At 45.7% G+C, this 17500-nt stretch overlaps 1 protein-coding gene and 1 pseudogene across 1 annotated transcript in view; one reads left to right on the forward strand and one right to left on the reverse strand.

Moving 5' to 3' along the window:
* Nucleotides 1–13207: 13207 nt before the first annotated feature.
* Nucleotides 13208–13818, reverse strand: LOC114613088 (annotated as a pseudogene).
* A 1774-nt stretch (nt 13819–15592) lies between these two features.
* Nipsnap1 (nipsnap homolog 1) overlaps nt 15593–17500 on the forward strand; it is a 20102-nt gene continuing 18194 nt past the window's right edge. The window contains exon 1 of the mRNA XM_028758113.1: nt 15593–15696. Within this exon, the coding sequence (XP_028613946.1) occupies nt 15599–15696 (98 nt within the window). The 5' untranslated portion in view covers nt 15593–15598. The remainder of the gene's footprint in view (nt 15697–17500) is intronic.

Raw genomic sequence — 17500 nt, forward strand, 5'->3', positions numbered from 1 at the left:
TGAGCGACTGTGGTGGGTACAAGGAGGGACTAACTAGTAAACAGTGCGGTGAGCGACTGTGGTGGGTACAAGGAGGGACTCTGTATTTGTTAAGGATGCACGAATGACCTCAGGACCATGAGGGCCACGTGGAGCAGGTCAAATACACATGATCAGTAGTCAGTCGGAACCGTGAATGACATCGGTAACATAATGAGACATCAGTCTCCAGCTCTAAAACTAAACAGCAGAACAAAGAGCGGTTTGCCACAGTGGCAGACACCCAGGTAATGCCTGGGTTGTATAGGCATAAATGTATAGGCATAAATGGGCTCTAGGGGGGAGTGGGGCTGTGACAAGGAGATGATGTGTTCAGGGGCAGCCTGGGTATGCAAGACATATGGAAGAAGGAAGGAAGGAAGGTTAGGAAGAGAGAAAGTCAGATGGGGGATGCATCAATCATGTGAGACCAAACAGGAAGCAGAACAGTACACCTTGCAATATAATGCAAGACCAAAACAGGAAAACTACACCTTGCAGGTTAAGGATTTTCTTTGCAGTCAAGACAGTTAAGGATATATTCCTGTTTGTCCTGTTTGCCTAACCCATCTGCACTGGATATGCTTGATCACACGTGGGTGGGAGGTACATGGACAGGAACTACGTCAAGATGAATGCTTGCCCCTGATTGGGTGCAAGGGGCAGGTACAAAGTATGTCAAGATATATGCTTGCCACTGATTGGACCTGATGGGAAATATGGTAGCCTTATGGTTTCACCTTTAGAAGCCTCTGCAAAATGTGACTTGTCACCATTTCCTGGGCACGCTGAATGGTCCTAGTCAGAGCCCATCATCCTGGTCAATATTTAATTAAAGCTTGCTTCAAATATGTCTCAAAATTGTAGAACCAGTTTTTGTTTGTTTGTTTTTGTGACTCTCAGGTTGTTGGTTTTTTTTTTTTTTTTTTTGGTTTTTCGAGACAGAGTTTCTCTGTATACCCCTGGCTGTCCTGGAACTCACTCTGTAGACCAGGCTGGCCTCGAACTCAGAAATCCACCTGCCTCTGCCTCCCAAGTGCTGGGATTAAAGGCGTGCGCCACCACTGCCCAGCTTGACTCTCAGGTTTTCATGAACACTGGTAGAGTCCTTGCCTAGCATGAGATTTCCTGACTTCAACTCCCAGCACTACAGAAAAATAGCAACGTTGAGACACTACATCTCATTAAAGACTTTATTGCTATTTCGATAGCAATAGGGTTTTTTTTTCATTACTGTCCCTTTGCTGTTTCTAGATCCAATGTAGAATCCAATGTAACACTTAGTTATTTCTCCTTCCTCTCCTACAGCCTGTAAGACTCCTACAGTCTGTCCTTGTATTTTATGAGTCAGCCGATTATTTGCCAAATGTCTCTCAGTGTGGCTTTGACTTCTATTTTCTAATGTTCTGGAATTTCATTTTTGGTTTTGGGAAGAACATCTAAACAAATATCCCACCCTGGGCTGGAATTCAATATCCCCTCCCTCAGCCCACAAAATACTAAGAACACACACTCAGCTTCTGGATGTATTTCGGTAAGCTACATTGCATTGCTTTGCGGATGGGGTGGAGAGAAAAGCCACATAAACATAGAGGTTCTTCCTTACTAGCTACTCGAGGCTCAGGGAGGTGAGCTGACTCATTGGACAAAGCTGGCCCTGGTGATCTTTTCATGGTGGGGATGCTTTCCTGAAGTACCACTCTGAGGCACTGAGTTGGTTTTTGTTTTGTTTGAAATAGAATCTGACTTTGTAACCCTGCCTGGTCTAGAACTCAGTGCAACTTACAAAGATCTGCCTGCCTCTGCCTTGAGAGGGATTAAATAAAGGCTTGAACCGCCATGCCTGGCTGAGACTCTGAGTTTGAAAGAAAATAAGCTGCAGATAACTTCCATGTGAAAGAGCAGGGGTAGTGTGGTGGTTCGCATATGCTCGGCCCAGGGAGTGGCACTATTAGAAGGTGTGGCCCTGTTGGAGTAGGCGTGTCACTGTGGGTGTGGGTTTTAAGACCCTCATGCTAGCTGCTTGGAGGCCAGTATTCTGGTAGCTGCCTCCAGATAAAGATGTAGAACTTTCAGCTCCTCCTGCACTATGCCTGCCTGGATGTTGCCATGCTCCCACCTTGATGATAATGGACTGAATCTCTGATCCTGTAAGCCAGCCCCAATTAAATGTTGTCCTTATAAGAGTTGCCTTGCCGGGCGGTGGTGGCGCACGCCTTTAATCCCAGCACTTGAGAGGCAGAGGCAGGCGGATTTCTGAGTTCGAGAGTTTGAGGCTAGCCTGGTCTACAGAGTGAGTTCCAGGACAGCCAGGACTACACAGAGAAACCCTGTCTCGAAACAAAACAAAAAAACAAGAGTTGCCTTGGTCATGGTGTCTGGTCACAGCAGTAAAACCATAACCAAGACAGAGAGAAACATTGTTGAAAATATAGCAGTCCCTTGCTCAACTGTAATCTGGAAATGTTAAATGTTAAATTTCAGAAATGAAAATCCATGTTTTAACTACATCCTGTTGAGTGCTGTGAGGAAATCTTGCCCTGCCCTGCCCTACCCTGCTCACCTGGAAGGTGAATCACCTCTTTCTTCAGCTTATACTGCTCTGGCTCTGGGCCCACGGTTGTTTAAGGAAAGCATGCTTATGGAGGAAAAGGACCTTGTCTACAGAAGCCACTGTCTAATTCCCAATTCACTGCTGTTTCTTTGTTGCATAAATTGATACTTTGTTTTTAAGGCATTGGTCTCACTGTTTGAAACAGTCTGACCTTGAATTTTAGCTCTTTCTGCCTCAGGCTCCTGAGTCCTGGGATTACAGGCATTCCTTGCAGGCTGATACTTTGGGTTTGGGGTGATATTCTATTAGTTTTCTAAGGCCACTTGTACCAAAGCATCATTAAATGGGTCACCTAGAAACACAGAAGTTTCAAGCAGGGGAAATGGCTCAGTGGGTAACATGCTTGCTATACAGCATGAGGACTTGAGTTTGAATCCCAAAACCCATGTCAAAGTCAGGCAACAATAGTGCTCAAGTGACCCCAACCCTCCTGTAGGGACATTGAGGTAAAGACAGGAGAATCTCTGAAGTTTGAGAGCCTTGGGAGATGCTTAGTGAATGGAGCACCAAACAACAAAGAGAACTGTGGCTGGTCTTGGCTACTTTGTGGGATCTTCTCCCCTATTCTTTATCCTCCCAATTTTAATTCCCAACACTAGATAGGAGAGAAACAAGGATACAGGGGAGAGATGAAATAGGAAAACCCCTGAATCTAATTCTCTCCTTTTGTTTCTTCTTTGACCAAGGCTACTTGCAAATCACAATCAATGTTCCTAAACCAACAACAACTAATCAGTGTATTAACATCGATATATTCTCTGAAAAGTTCCTAGAATCCCAAATGCCACACAATCGCAGAAATTATCTGCTGCTGGCAAAACCATGCCATCTCTAGAGCATGAGGCAGCTGCTCTGAACAGTCCAAAGCAGCCCCACATCCCCACACCTGGGATTTAAAAAAAAAAAAAAAAAGGCCATTCTTATAATATTTCTGTGGGTTTTTTTTTTTGTTTTTTTTGTTTTTGGTTTGGTTTTTGGAGACAGGGTTTCTCTGTGTAGTACTGGCTGTCCTGGAACTCACTCTGTAGACCAGGCTGGCCTTGAACTCTGAAATCCGCCTGCCTCTGCCTCTCAAGTGCTGGGATTAAAGGCGTGTGCCACCACTGCCCGGCTATTTCTGTGTTTTTAAAAGAAACCAAAATTCCAGAATTCCCACTACAGAAAACCTGCCCCAGACAGGTTCTTCTAGACAAGCTAGAAGGCAGGGGTTAACACCCAAGGTTGCCTTCTGACTTCCTCACGTGCTGTGATCTGCATGCACTCTCTAGTGCACACACACACACACACACACACACACACACACACACAAACCCAAGAAAAAGGAAGGAATCTCCTTGTCTTACAGCTCTAAAGGCTCTGAGTCTGAGACTAAGGTGTCAATCGAGACTGCATTTCCTGTGCTGCCTACAAAGGGAAAGACCCTCCCTCATCTTTCCAGCTTCTCGTGGCCCTAAACAGGCTTGTGGCAGCAGATTGCCTTTCTTTGTAAAGCCTCTTCTCAGGTTTCTTCACACTGTTTTCCCTAGCACTAGCCAGATTCCCCCTTTTTATTAAAACACCTACTGCTGTGACAAAATACCATGACCAAGGCAACTTCTAGAACAGAAAGCATTTAATTGGGCCTACTGTTTCAGTGGGGTAGAGTCCACAATGGCAGAGCATGATGGCAGTAATAGCTGAGAGCTTGATCTTCGAGCAGGAAGCAGGGAGAGGCACCCCAAGAATGTCTCGTCTTTTGTTTTTTTGTTTTTTTTATTTTTTATTTATTTATTTATTTATTTATTTATTTATTTATTTATTTTATGTCTTGTCTTTTGAAACCTCAATGTTCACCCCTAGTGGCATACCTCTTCCAAGACCTTTTTTTTTTTTTTTCCCCAAGACAGGGTCTTAATTGGCTTTCTCTACCAAGGAAATAAGCCAATTCAAGCCAAATTAAGAGCATAAAGGCAGGTTTATTGGGGGCAGCTCTTGAGCAGTTTCATTGGTCCCAAAAAGGGGGCTAGAAAAATTACCATGGGAGTGGAGTGTGATGTCTGCATTATAAAGGGAATATAGCCTCTGGAGAGGAAGCCCAGTCCGTGGACTGTAAGGTTCAGGGTAGTGGGCAGGCAGAGTGTGCCTGCTTTACCTTTCCAGAGGCAGGGACGGAGGGATGCTGGGGGAATCTGGAGGCAGGCACCAGAGCCGCTTGTCCTGGATCTGAAACCCAATAGATCTCTCTTTGCAAGCCTGGCTGTCCTGGAACTGGCTCTGTAGACCAGACTGGCCTTGAACTCAAAGAGATCCTTGTGCTTCTCCCTCCCAACTGCTGGGATTAAAGGTGTGTGCTACCAACTAGGAATCAAGTATTCAAACATATGATCCTACGGGAGCTATTCCCACTCAAGCCACCCAGGGATCTTTTTAATGACCTCAGTTTCATTTGATTATGGGTTTTTTTTTTTAAATAAGTGAATATGTCTGTATCTGTGCAGGTTGGCTTGGGTGCTGTGGGAGCCAGTGGTGTCTGATGGCCTGGAGCTGCAGTATAAACTCGTAACTGCTGAGCTAGCTCTCTACCCTGCCCTCCCCTTCCCTTTTTTAGAGATATGGTTCACTCAGTAGTCAAGTCTGCTTTGGAACTCACCATGTAACCTAGGCAGGCTGACCTCAAAATTGGGTCAAATGTTCTGGATCAGCTTCCAAATTATTTGATTACCCCTGTTAGGACCCTAAATTCACTGGGCAGTGATGGTGAATGCAGACACAGGCAGATGTCTGTGAGTTTGAAGCGAACCCCGTCTACAGAGTTAGTTCCTGTGGCGGGAGGTGGGGGAGAAGATTCTAAATTCAGGAGCCAAGCATGATAGTACATACCTATAATCACAGCTCTCAGGAGGCTGAGGCAGAAGGATTATAAATTTGAGGCCAATCTGGGTTACATGGCAAAGACTGTTTCTCAAGAAAATCCAAACTAAGCCAAGTAGTGGTGCTGCAGTTGCAGAAGCGGGAAAATTTCTGTGAGTTCAAGGCCAGCCTGGTCTACAGAGTGAGTTCTAGGACAGCCAGGGATACACAGAGAAATCCTGTCTTGGAAAAAAAAAAAAAGATAAACAACAATAAAACCCATACAAGCAAACAAACAAAATGGGCAGAGTTGACGGCTCAGTAATCGAAAGTGCTTGGCATGGAAAACCTAACAACCTGAGTCTGAACTCCAGAGCCTATGGTGAAAGGAGAGAACTGACTCCTGAAAGTTGTCCACAGAAGAAGGGGGGGGGATTAAACATTTAAAAAACAACCCTTAAGAAACACTATTTCTGGCCTGGAGAGATGATTCAGTAGTTAAGAGCACTATCTGCTCTTCCAGAGGTCCTGAGTTCAAATCCCAGCAACCACGTGGTGGCTCACAACCATCTTCCGTCCCCCCCTCCCTTCTCTCTCTCGATCCAGCCTCGCTCTCTCCAGCCCAAAGGTTTTTATTTATTTTATGTAAGTACACTGTAGCTGTCTTCAGACACCCCATAAGAGGGTATCAGATCTCATTATGGATGGTTGTGAGCCACCATGTGGTTGCTGAGATTTGAACTCATGACCTCCGGAAGAGCAGTCAGTGCTCTTAATCGCTGAGCCATCTCTTCAGCCCCCACAGCCATCTGTAATGAGATCTGATGCCCTCTTCTGGTTTGTCTGAAGACAGTGACAGTATACTCACATAAGTAAAATAAATACATCTTTTTTTTTTTTTTTGAGACAGGGTTTCTCTGTGTAGCTCTGGCTGTCCTGGAACGAACTCTGTAGACCAGGCTGGCTTCGAACTCAGAAATCCGCCTGCCTCTGCCTCCCAAGTGCTGGGATTAAAGGTGTGCGCCACCACCGCCTGGCTAAAATAAATAAATCTTAAAAAAAAGAAAAAGAAATACTATTTCCAAATAAGGCCACATTTCATGGTACTTGGGTTGAGAGAGCTAAATCTCTTCTTTAGGGATGTATCAGCCAGTATGCCTGAGCTCTCTCTAGGAGCCATTTTTATGCCAGGATAGCTAGGGAAGTTTGGGGAAATCATATTTAACAAGGATGCTTCCTTAAACATCACAATTTAAAACTCTGAGTTCCAAGGCCTGTTTTCCTCTATAAAAATGGATGCAAAGGCAAAGTAAACTGCTCTCACATCACTCTTAAATCTACACAGCTATCTTGCTATGTTGTTGCCTGTGATGGTGCTGTGTGCCTTTGCAACTGTATCTCTGTCCACCAGTCCCATGGGTTGTTCAAACTTTATCTAGTTTGCTTTATCACATCCAATACCTACTCTGCTCATGCTCATATGATGCTATCTAGTTAATACTAAGTGAATGACCAAAAGACAGCTCAGTAGTCACAAAAAGCAGTTGCTAGAGTCCAAACTACGGCAACAGACTCTCTCAGGAGAGACAAGATGCTAGCATGCATGTCCAGGCTAAAGTGGTGCCACCTTGTGGCAATATTTTGTAAGCACAATTGTAAGTCATTCCATTACCAGTAGCTTTGAAACTATTCAATGCCTGAAATAAATTTGGGGGAGTGTTTGTATTATTTGGGGGAGTGTATGATTAATAACATGCTTCTGTAAATACTATGTTAAAGTAGCACCATTCATATTTGCATATGATGTCTAGGACCAAAGGACTGGGACTTGGTCATGTGTCTCATGCCCCAGCAAAGACAAAAGCTTTTGAGTCACTGTCCCTCCTGTTTGGGGTCCCATAGGAACTGGAGGATACAGTTCTTTGAGAGCAGTTGGGCCTGAGCATAAAAGCCCATCAATAAGGAGCCAGTGACAGAGCCACAGCTGGATAATTTGTCTCTTTGCTCTTCTGCAGCCTATTCAGTGATGATCTATTTGTCCCAGGGAATGGATGGTGGCAGGTTTGTCCATATTTTACACTTATGAACCTGCCTGTTCCTCTCTGCCCAGTGCTGCTCATCTGTCTCTGTCCCTGGCTCCTCTCATTTCATTTCATGAGTGGACAGCAGGCCTTGGCAAAGAGTTATGAAGGTTGATTCTAAGAGGGTGATTTTGGAAAGAAATAAAGAAAGGAGGAAGATGGAGGGAGGGAAGGAGGGAGGGTGGGAGGGAGGGAGGGAAGGAGGAAGGGAGTGGGGAGGAAGGAAAGGAGGGAGGGAGGCTCAGAGCATAGGATTGTTCCCTGCAGAGGGGGAAGGGATGGTTGGGAGATGCACGAGAGAGAGAGACAGAGAGACAGAGAGACAGAGAGAGACAGAGACAGAGAGACAGAGAGAGAGGGAGCTCATATTTGGGGTTGGGCAGGAGGGGACTTCAGAGAGCAGGGCATGATGGGAAGGAAGATGGAGAAGGCATGAGACAGGAGGAATTTGAGGTCCTGGGGAAGCTTGCTTGTAGAACATGCATGAGGGGACAGGGGTAAAGTTCTTGCTTCGCATTCTTGTTGCTCTGGGTCCTACCTTCAGGGTGAGCTTGAGAAACTGAGTCAAATCCAAATCACCAAGCTGGACCTCCTTCGAGACCTAACTGTAATAACCAGCTTCCAATATGCCCTTGGTCTTTTTGGATGTTTGCACTCACATATTTGGTATTAGGAGTTGAACCTAAGGTCTTTGTATCCTAGGCAAGTGTTCAACTGGTGAGCCATATCCTCAACCCTCTTTTAACTTTTTTAGTTTGAGATATGGTCTCACTAAACTGTGCAAGCCGGCCTCAAACTCACTCTGTGGCCCAGACATCCTGTGCACTTAAGATCCACCCAACTCAGCCACTTCGTAGCTGGGATTACAAGATGTGATGGTTTGTATGTGCTTGGCCTAGGGCATGGCACCATTAGAAGGTATGGTCTTGTTGGAGTAGGTGTGTCACTATGGACGTGGGCTTTAAGACCCTCATCCTAGCTGCTTGGGAGCCAGTTTTTTCCTGTTTTCTTCCGGAACAAGATGTAGAACTCTCAGCTCCTCCTATACCATCCCTGCCTGGATGCTGCCATGCTCCTGCCTTGATGATAATGAACTGAACTTCTGAACTTGTAAGCCAGTCCCAATTAAATGTTGTCCCAATTAAATGTTGTCCCAATTAAATGTTATAAGAGTTGCCTTGGTTGCCGAGCAGTGGTGGCGCACGCCTTTAATCCCAGCACTTGGGAGGCAGAGGTAGGCGGATTTCTGAGTTCGAGAGTTTGAGGCTAGCCTGGTCTACAGAGTGAGTTCCAGGACAGCCAGGACTACACAGAGAAACCCTGTCTTGAAAAAACAAAACAAAACAAAAAAAAAAAAAAAAAAAGAGTTGCCTTGGTCATGGTGTCTGTTCACAGCAGTAAAACCCTAACTAAGACACAGTCCCAGCTGGTATTCTCACTCTTGTATAGTTCCCTCCCACACTGATCAGGCCTAACGTGTAACCATCAGATATGCAGAAATAACAGAGTGCTACCTACTTCCAAGTCCCTGAATGAATCAGCTTACTGGCTCTTTGATCTGCTAATCTGGAGGAAACCAGTGTCTATGAGAGAATACCCAAATAGCCATCTAGAACTGAGGCCTCCTGCTGTGAACTAGCTTTAAATTATGACCTGCCATGGATAGGTACTCTCCAGCCTCAGTTTGTTCTTCAGGTGACCACAGCCTGAACCAACATCCCAATTGCAACCTTTTAGGCATCCCTAGGTCAGCACCTCCTTCATTAACCCCTTGCGCTGGAATTCTGCTCCCACAAGACCTTTAGACATAATTAGTGTTCTCTGTTTGAGGCTAGGATTTGTGATAGTTTGTTCTATCATCAATGGAAATGGTCTGAAGTTTTATTTGTGGATTTTTTTGCCCAACTATTTTGCTGCTCAGAATGCACTGTCGTTGGACAGGAACAGGTTCACAGTGGATGTTCCTTTGCCAGCATTGCATGTCGTAGAGTAGCTCAGCAAGCAGGCATGAAGCAAGAAGATTCTGGGACGGAGTTGAATATCCTGAATAGAAAAGCCATTACTGAAGTAACTTCACCTTCCCGTTTTCTTGGGACTGAGTGGTTCCTGGGACAAGGGACTATTTGTATTAAAACTGAGACATTTCAATATAAACTAGATTGTGTTCGTTGTTCTAACTAAGAGTAGAGGTAAGGGTGTTGAAGCTACCTCTCTAGTTAACTGCCACATATCATTGTTCATATGAGTTTGTTGTCCATTGCTGTAACAAAATAATTGGGGCTCAGTAATTGAAAAAACAAAGAAATTTATTTATTGCAGTTCTGAACACTGGAAAGCTCAAGGTTGAGGGACTGCCTCTGAGAGGTCTGTCTTGCTAGGCAGGATGCCACAGAGTCATGAGTTGACCCAGGACAACATATAGCAAGAAAAAGCCAAGACAGCCAAATTTGTTTCATGTTTCTGGGGATAGATTCCAGGCCTTATTCATGAGCTACACCCTAGTATTACAGTACAGCAGTGTCATAACTACTAACTGCTTCCTCAATAACCCACTAATAAATTAATGAATTTATTAACCATTCATGAGGTCAGCATCCTCATGACCACATCATCTTCCAAAAGTTCCAGCTCCAATTGCCACTTATGTATAACTTTAAGGACTAGGCTTTTAGCATATGAAATCTGGGGGACAAACACTCAAAACATTTCACATGGAATAGGGAGTAAGACCTGCCTTTCATCACCCCTAGTATGTTTCAGAGCTAACATGTTTCACCTTCCTATCTAACTCCAGCTTACATTGAAAAAGGAGGGAAAATCCTTTAGAAAGGCAAAGACCATACCATAGTGGCACACACATCTTTGGTCCTGGCAGACAGAGGCAGGAGATCTCTGTGAGTTTGAGGTCTGCCTGGTCTACAATGTGAGTTCCAGAACAGCCAGAGATACACTGAGGGAACCTGTCTGGAGGGGAAAAAAAGGAAGAAAGGAAAGGAAGAAGGAGAAAAGGAAAAGAAAGAAAAAAGAAAGGAAGAAAGAAAAGGAAGGAAGAAACAGAAGAGAAAGAAAGACAAAGATCAACAAGAAAAGCTGCAGATAACCCCTTCTTTCATTCTTTTCCCCTTTCTCCCTTCCTTCTCCTCTCCCACCTCCACAAAAGACTGAGACATTCAGAAACCCCAGGCTTCATGCCAAGTATGGTGGCTCATGATTTAATATTAAGACTTTGGAATAGGAGGCAAGAGAATTACTGTGAGTCCAAGGCCAGCCTGGGATACAGAGTGAGTTCCAAGCCAGTCCAAGTACAGCCTGTGATACAAAGTGAGATCCTGTCTCATAAAGCAAAACCAAACTAAACAAAATGGAATCCTGGGGTTTGGTGAGGTGGTTACTGTAGGCCAGCACCTCCTGACTGTGCATCATATTCTTGTGGCTTGATTCTCAAGAGGATCTGTGCGTTATAGGGTCAAAAGATGTCATAAAACTCACCAAGACAACACATTTCAATTTTTTGTTGTTGTTGAAAAACAATCCCTTGTAGTAAGTAAGACAATGTGACTGGTACCTCCAGCCTTTGATTGTTTTGTGATTAGATTGAACTTTCTTTCTGGAAGGTTCTTTCACAGTTAGCCTTTCATGGATTTTGCAATGATGTGGTCAACTAATTGTGGGCTAGAAACGTTTGGGGAAAAAAATCTATGTGTGTTGGTTATGTACAGATTTTTACTTGTCATGTTTTTCTTTAGTATAGAATAGATTTTATTTAGGACATGGGGAGGGGAGTTGAGTGGGTAGTAGAGACAGAGAAAGGCAGAGAGAAGTGGGGAGTAGAGGAGTAGAGGCCAGCCATGAGCATGTGGGAAGGGGAAGAGGAATGGGGAGAGAGAGGGTAAGGAGCAGGAACAAGAGCAAGCGGACAAGAGAGCTTTTCTTGTCATTTTTGCCAATATAGCATAGCAACTATTTATATAGATTTCATCGTGTCACAGTGAAATCTAAAGATGACAACTGAGCAAATGATGTAGGTCTGGAATTCCAGGTATTTGTGGGGTTTAGGCAAAAGCATTGCAGGTTCAGAGCCAGTGTGAGTAAGTTCTGGAGAGAGGTAGAGAGACAGAAAGAAACACAGACAGACAGACAGAGACACATATACACACAGAGACAGATAGACAGACAGAGATAGAGAGACACAGAGACAGAGAGAGACACAGAGAGAGGAGAGAGATATTTTTATTATTTATTTGTGTGTGTGTATACCTCCATAAATTTAGTGTATTACATGTGTGAAAGTGTTCATGGAGGTCAGAAGAGGTCAAATCCCCTGGGACTGTAGTTATAGCAATTGTAAAGTGCTGGGTGTGGGTGCTGGAATCTGGATCCTAGGTCCTCTTCAAGAGCTGAGCAATCTCTCCAGTCTCTTGACTCTTTTTTAAGAGACAAGGTTTCTGTGTGTAGCCCTGGTTGACTTGGAACTTGCTCTGTAGACCAGACTGGTCTCGAATTTACAGAAATCCTCCTGCCTGTGCCTCCCAAGTGCTGGGATTAAAGGCATGTGCTACCACTGCCCTACTCAGCCTCTTGATTCCTTAAGGAAGAACAGATCCCATTACATGCCAACAGCAATGTCTCCATTTGGTGGTCCTCTGTCTAAACATCTGGGTTTTTCCTGAGTGGCAATGGACGGGGACCCTGTGGAGATCACACTTCTTTTTTTTTTCTTTCTTTGTTTTTTTTTTGAGTCAGGGTTTCTCTGTATAGCCTTGGCTGTCCTGGAACTCACTCTGTAGACCAGGCTGGCCTTGAACTCAGAAATCTGCCTGCCTCTGCTTCCCAAGTGCTGGGATTAAAGTCGTGTGCCACCACTGCCCGCAAGATCACACTTCTAACATGAAGAGACTCTCCAGATCCTGTAGTGTCTCTGCTGCCCACCACTTTGCTCTCACAGAGCAGGAGCGACAGGTTGGCAGCCTGCCATCTTGGCTAAGTCCTCAACACTAACTTTCACTACATTTATTTCTATGGTTCCACCTGCTGAGACAACAGTCTGGTTCTGTTTATCACATTGATACACAGTTTCCTTTGTAAATAAACCACACAAAATAATGTGTGTTCATTGTAGCATCTTTTTTTTTTTTTTTTTTTTTTTTTTTTTTGGAGACAGATTTTATCTGTGTAGCCCTGGCTGTCCTAGAACTCACTAGGTAGACCAGGCTGGCCTCGAACTCAGAAATCTGCCTGCCTCGGCCTCCCAAGTGCTGGGATTAAAGGCGTGCACCACCACCACCCGGCCTCATTATAGCATCTTAAGAAAATTCAGAGGGAGGGCTGGAGAGATGGGTTAGCATTAAGTGCATTGACTGCTCTTGCAGAGGACCTGCATCTGGTTTCCAGCACCCTCATCATGGCTCACAACCATCTGCAACTTTATTCCCAGGGGACATGATACCTCTTCTCATCTCCTCAGGCACTACATACATGTGGTACATGTATGTACATTCATGCATGTACACATACACATAAAATTAAATAAAAGTTTTTTAGTTAAAAAAACCTCAGGGGAAAAAGAATCACAGTTCATCTTAGTTGCCTTTCTTTTCTTTTTCTTTCTTTTTCTTGACTGCCCTAAATTGTTTATTGGCTATGAATTGTACAAATGTCATGAGTATTAGCGGTAACGGTGGAGCTGGAGAGTATTGTGCCTTCTCCAGGCTGCACAGCGAGAACTACCAATAGTGTGGTGGAACTTGTGGCCCTTTCCAAGGCCATGGCTCTTTCGGCCAGCAGATGTCAGCCCACGCATCTCTCTGTGCTTGTGGACTGGTTTGGTGATCCACTGGGTGTCAGAATGTCTTCTGATAGCTTTATGGAATGGATCAATGAGGATAACCTCAATGTATATGTGAAATCTTCACCAACCCAGTAGGAATTCAGGACTCTCAAAGCCCCACAATGGGGCCCAGCTCTCCCCTCAGCAACAGACTGAAGGCTTTGGGCAAATTTCAGCTGGTTAACACCATGGTGGACAGGCTTGCTGTAAGTTGCCTGTCCAGGGACCAGGCGTTTGTGACCACCACAGCAGACACGATTCCTGTAAATGACATAACCTTGCTTCGCCTTGTATCCCAGTCTTCACGCTTTATCAGTCCGGGTGGGGCGGGGAGCCCTGTGCATCGCAGAGAGCTGGCGGTACTGCCAGCAGCGGACCCTCAGAAGAAAGCACATCACGTCAGACTGTTTCTTCCTCCATAGCTTCCAGATGCATTTGTATGCACCCATCTTGGCTCACCTGATGGCTGCCGCCATAGTAAAGGAAGAAACCTTTTGCCCTCAGTTGCCTTTCTACAGCTGTGATAAAACCCATGATTAAGGCAATATTTGAAGAGTTTGTTGTGGGCTTACATAAGTTCCAAAGGCTTAGAGTCCATGACCAACATAGCAGGGGGGCATGGCAGCAGGTAAGACAGGCATGGTGCTGGAGCAGTAGCTGAGAGCTGACATCTTGATCCACAAGCAGAGGCAGAAAGAGGTAAGTGGAAATGACTGGGCTTTTGAAACCTCAAAATCTGTGCTTGATGACACAGCCCTTCAAACAAGGCCATAGCTTCTAATCTTCCCAGATAGTTCCTCCACCTGGACACCAAGTATTTAAACATATGAGCCTAAAATGGTCATTCTCATCCAAATTACCACGTAGTTTAAATTTAAATTATTGGGATGGGGATAGCTCAGGTAGTATAAACCCAAAGACCTTAGTTCGATTCCCAACACACCACAGCAGGGGAGGTTGGTTGTAACCCTAGTGTTGGGGAAGCATAGACTAGAAGACCCTTGGGACTTACTTACGAGTAGCCTAGTTGATGGAGGGAGGGGCCAGGGGCATGGCTAACATCTCTGACCTGGAGGTTTCCATCAGCAGTGATTGGATATTTGTCTGCTCCACCAGGCCTTGGCTGCCAAGAGGTACAGATAGGACTTGTTCAGCAAACCGTTGGTGTCTCAAGAGCTTAGATGAGACCTAGCTAGCCAGACTTACAGTTTGAAGCACTCTAGAAGTTGGTTATGCCAGCTGTAAATCCCTGCACCGCAGCCACACAGATTGGGAATTACAGTCGGTGGGTTGGCATTCTTTTCGCTGGTGTGTCTCTGTCCCTGGGTCTCCCAGGGATCAGCAGGGATCCAGCCCTGTTTGTGTGGGCTGAGAAAGTAAATATAGGGGCCCCAGATGAATAGATGGTGGAGATTGGTTTTTTGGATGGTTGTTGTTTTTTTAATTCTGTAGCCTCTTGTCTCAGCACCATCACACTCAGGCTTTGAGAAAGAGCATCCTGCTTGCTCAGAGCCTTGACCATCATCTTAAATGGCTGAAGAGACAGTTCAGGCTTTAAAAGCTCTTGGAGGAGACCTGAGTTTGGATTCCAGCACATTAAAGTGTCTCAGAACCTCCTTTAAAACTCCAGCTCCAGGATATTAGAGGCCGCTGGCCTCCACAAGCCACAAGCACATTCTCTCTCTCTCTCTCTCTCTCTCTCTCTCTCTCTCACACACACACACACACACACACACACACACTCTTTTAAAAATTGTTATAGAGTTTGTTCTTTTGATGAGATAAATATTGTCTGTTGATGCCCTGACCCAGAAGAACACAAGATGTAGACAGAACACTTGCCTAGCCACGTGTGAAGTCCTGGGTTCCACCTCCAATGCCCAAGGAGGAAAGGAAGTCACAGGCACGCATAGTGTATGAACAATTTCAGGGGTATAAAGACTGTCTTTAGTTTATCTTCTGAATGTGCAGGACATTTGACGCCTGCAATTATCGAGATAGATTCCCAGGTACAGAGGGGGAAAGGTGATTCAAGAGAACAGAGCCAGTTAGCTGCAGAGTTTCAAGAGCTCGAAGGTGTGGGTTTGGATTGTGCATCTGTAGATTTAGGGGACTCCCACCTGGTAGTGTTTGAAAGAGAGGCTGGCGAGGGGAGGGCGTGGTTTTCTCTAGTCCTGCCTCCGCTACTGTGCTGGGGCGTGGCCTTCCTCCAACCTGCTCCGGTCCAACATGGCTCCGCGGTTGTGCATCATCTCTGCAGCGGCACGGCGGCTGCTCATGAAGCTGGGACCCCGTGCTGGGGACCTCGCGGCTGCGGGTGCTGTGCGGTGAGAGGCCGACGGGGCTGACCGCGTGCTCGGAACAGGGAAGGGGGACTGGAATGAAAAGCAGAGACTCTCGGGTTTGGAATTCAGGGGTTAGAGACAGAACTGCCAGGATGTAGGCCTGAGGGGAGGCTGAGAAAGAAAGGGGAAGATGAAAAGGTATGGGGAGGGCTTTGCTTTTTAAACAGGTTCATATAACATGTGATTCGACCTCGGAATCCTCTTGCCTCTGCCTCCTAGATAGTACTGGTGTGCACTACCATGCCTAGCTGGGCATGTTCTTTGTCCTGTTTGGGACCTGGATCTGGGCTGAGAATAAAAAATGAGGTGAGTGGGAGGGACAGGTCTTGAGTCCTGGAGCCGAGACCAAGGCAGAGGATAAGGACAGCCTTCTGCCTGGCCTTTGTCATTTAGCACGCGCTGGGGGCTTCTGAGCCAGGCAGCTCCACCCTCAGGAAGTTTTAGAAGGAAGGAGAGGAGGACTGGGGTATGGTGGCAATGGTCAACAGAATGGGGTGGGAGCTGTTGAAGGTCAGTGCCCGAGCCATGCGGAGGCAGCTCTCCTTGATGCACTCTGCACTTTGTACCACCGCTGGTGGCCTCCTGGGAGAGAGGCTCAACTCTGACTTTGGAGGGCTTGGCTTCCCCTGACTGGCTCTGGTCTGCTCCTCCCTCCTCGATGCCACGCCCGGTGCTACCCCCATCTCTGCACTTATCACCCGGAGCACTTCTGACCCTGTGCTTTTCCCTACTCTCCTATTTCCCCAGCCCCACACCCTCACGGGTTTTAGGACAGTGCATGTGCAAAAAGCATTAGCTAAAGCGGTGAGAACACCTGCCCCCACCTGTGGAAAGGGGGCTGCGTCACTCCTGCCCCTGTCTGAGAGTGTAGCCGTGGAGGTCCATTAGATCGCTGTGCACGGGGGACTTTTGGAAAGCTCAGAGAGAGGAGTTGAAACTTGTGCCCTTCACCTCCGTACTGGATAACGAGGGAGAAGCCGACACTGGGAAATGAGCCTGGAGTGTACCTTGTAAACTCAACCTTTTCTGGAGGGATGACCTTGGGTAGGAGGAGAAAACAGGATGTGTCTGATAAGATTGTTTTCTGTTGCTAGGAAAAGAACTCAGGAGCTCAGGTATGCTAGGCTAGTGATCTCTCTACCAAGTAAACCATAATGTCCAGCCCTCCCTGGATTGTGAGGCTTACAGGGACCATGCTTGTGTTAACCATTGTCAAGCTTATGCCTCAAGCAGTTTCTGTCATTGTGAGAATTGCAAGGAAAATAATCTTTTATAACATTAAGAATGTTTAAGCCTGGTAGTGGTGCACACCTTTAATTCAAGCACTTTGGAGGCAAGGCAGTCAGATCTTCAAGTTCAAAGCCAGTCTGGTCTACAATGAGAGTTCCAGGACAGCCAGGGCTACACAGAGAAACCCTGTCTCAAAAACAAACAAACAAACAAACAAAAACCCCAAAAAACAAAAAAAAATATTTTGGACCAGGTGCGGCAGCATACACCTTTAAAAAAAAAATTATTTATTTTATGTATATGAGTACACTGTAGCTGTCTTCAGACACACCAGAAGAGGGCTTTGGATCCCACTACCGATGGTTGTGAGCCACCATGTGGTTGCTAGGAATTGAACTCAGGACCTCTGGAAGAGCAGTCTGTGCTCTTAACCTCTGAGCCATCTCTCTAGCCCCAGCATACACCTTTAATTCCAGTACTTAAGAGGCAGAGGCAGGAGGATCTCTGAGTTGGAAGCCCTCATAGTTCTACATATCCAGCTCCAGGACAGTTAGGA

The sequence above is a fragment of the Grammomys surdaster genome, unplaced genomic scaffold (assembly GCF_004785775.1).
Source record: "Grammomys surdaster isolate TR1022 unplaced genomic scaffold, NIH_TR_1.0 126187, whole genome shotgun sequence".
Taxonomy (NCBI): Eukaryota; Metazoa; Chordata; class Mammalia; order Rodentia; family Muridae; genus Grammomys; species Grammomys surdaster.